This window comes from Pygoscelis adeliae, unplaced genomic scaffold (genome assembly GCF_000699105.1).
Source record: "Pygoscelis adeliae isolate BGI_AS28 unplaced genomic scaffold, ASM69910v1 Scaffold588, whole genome shotgun sequence".
NCBI lineage: Eukaryota > Metazoa > Chordata > Aves > Sphenisciformes > Spheniscidae > Pygoscelis > Pygoscelis adeliae.
The window spans coordinates 3,760-5,686 of NW_008825322.1; the positions used below are offsets into that span (position 1 = coordinate 3,760).

The window sequence follows — 1,927 nt, forward strand, 5'->3', positions numbered from 1 at the left end:
GGGGAAGCGGGGACAGGAGGGGGATGCTGCAGGGAAGCTCCGTCCTGTTCGGCAGCCTGCCTCTTCCCGGGGCCGGAGCATGCCGGAGACAGGGGCACGGAGCCTCGACCCTTGCTCTGGCTGGGGAAACCTTATATTAGTGACACATCTACACACACGCACGCACTCACACATGCAAAAATAAGTCTGTTTATTCTCTTCAAAGTGATCTAGAGGACTCTGCAGGGCTGGGACACCTTCTAGCCAGTACTCCCCCCGGCTGCCTGGATCTCCCCAGTGCTGGGAGCTTGTTGGCTGAAGTGCTGCATTGGTCTCAGCGCCTTTAAAACACAATGGAACAGTAAATAAGAGGGGCTACGATAAAAGGAGCTGGCGGCACGAGAGAGAAAGCTCCGTGGAGCGGGGCGCTCGCCTGGGAGGCGGAGGGGCTGCCCCCCACCCCGGTGACGGTGCTCGGGAGCGGAGTGTAGTGGATGTGGCGGTGAAGGCGCAGCCGTCCTGGCGATGGGGGGGACTCGGCGGCGGGTCACTTGCGGCTCAGCAGGGATCCCAGCAGAAGCACTCCTGCCACCGTCGCCCCGGTCAGGAGCCATTTGTTGAAGGTCTCCTGGCCCTTCCTCACCTCGGCAGCAGCATCATTCCCATAGAGGTCCACAAACCGCTCCTGTGGGAGGAGAGGAGCAGTGAGCAGAGGGGTGGGAACAGAGCAGAGACCCTCTCTGCCGCTTTCCGGGGCTCCTTCCTCCTCCACGGAGCGGTCCAGAGCGGAAGATGCAGCGGGATGGGGCAGGAAGGCTGCTGGGCTCCTGCTGGCAGGAAAGCAGCGGTGGGGACCGGGCGGATGACAGATGCCTTGTGCTTCCTTGCTCTGAATCATGCACAGAGGGCGATGGGGGAAGCACAGGACCAGTCATGAGAGAAGTGGATGCCAGAAAGGATTTGCAAGGAGAATACCACGCGGGCAGGGCAGGAGATGCATCACGTGCTCTAGGCTCTCTAAAATTAGCATCGAAGTGTGATAGAAATCATTGCAGCAGGAAAGCGCTGGGCTTTTTTCCACGGCCGAGGCCTGGGGGAGCAGCAGCAGCAGGGTTGGTGCCCACGGCTGCGGCAGGGGCCCCCACCCCCGCTTTTGCGTCCAAAGCAGAACCTCCCACCTCCCTCTCCCGACTGCTGCATCCTGGCAAGACAAGCGCTCCCGTGTCCTGGCCATCGCAGGTTACTCTGCAGCACAGTCTGGATTTCGCGAATCCCTGCGGCAAAGGCAGACACTCTGGGTCGCAAAACTCCTGCCTTCCCCCGGGCTTCAGGAGAGCGGGCCAAGCACGAGGCCCGGCCAGGAATGTAGTCACTCCGGCCCGGCTCGTCCGAGCCGGCTGCCTCCAGTACTTCATCTCCAGCAACAGATTTCAACAGAGCCACTGCACAGCAAACAGCCACAGCCCCTCTCCCTCCGAGGGACACGTGTGACAGGGCTGGGGACAGACGGCCATGGCCCAGACTGGGGGAGATGGAGGGCAGAGAGAGAGAGAGAGAGAGAGAAGACCACCAGAGACCTCGGACCACTGTGAGGATAGCTGCTTGGGTCCCCGGGCCACACGCACTGCAGGAAGGAGGGGTCCACGGGCAGGCTATGTGAAGCGGCGAACTTTACGCCCCAGCAGCTCCCAGCTTTATCAGGGCCGAGCAGGAGCACCGGGGCTAGAGGGAGCTGGAGCTGCGAGCTCCAGGCTCAGGGATTGCCGGGCGGCTCGGCGTCAGCAGGGGCTCGACGCTGTCGCACCTCGAGCCCATCTTCCCAGCAAGGTCCCATGTTCCCTGATAAGCGAATGCAGTTCCAGTAACCCGGCTGCTCTGGGAAAGCAGAGATAAGCCCAGCTGAGGCTGTGCTGGTGTCACGCCTTACCACGGCCTCCCCGGAGGCAGG

The 1,927-nt window shown here is 62.2% G+C and overlaps 1 protein-coding gene across 1 annotated transcript in view; it reads right to left on the minus strand.

The window, feature by feature from the left end:
- Window positions 1-173: 173 nt before the first annotated feature.
- BCL2L1 (BCL2-like 1) overlaps window positions 174-1,927 on the minus strand; it is a 16,582-nt gene continuing 14,828 nt past the window's right edge. The window contains exon 2 of the mRNA XM_009330284.1: window positions 174-664. Within this exon, the coding sequence (XP_009328559.1) occupies window positions 527-664 (138 nt within the window). The 3' untranslated portion in view covers window positions 174-526. The remainder of the gene's footprint in view (window positions 665-1,927) is intronic.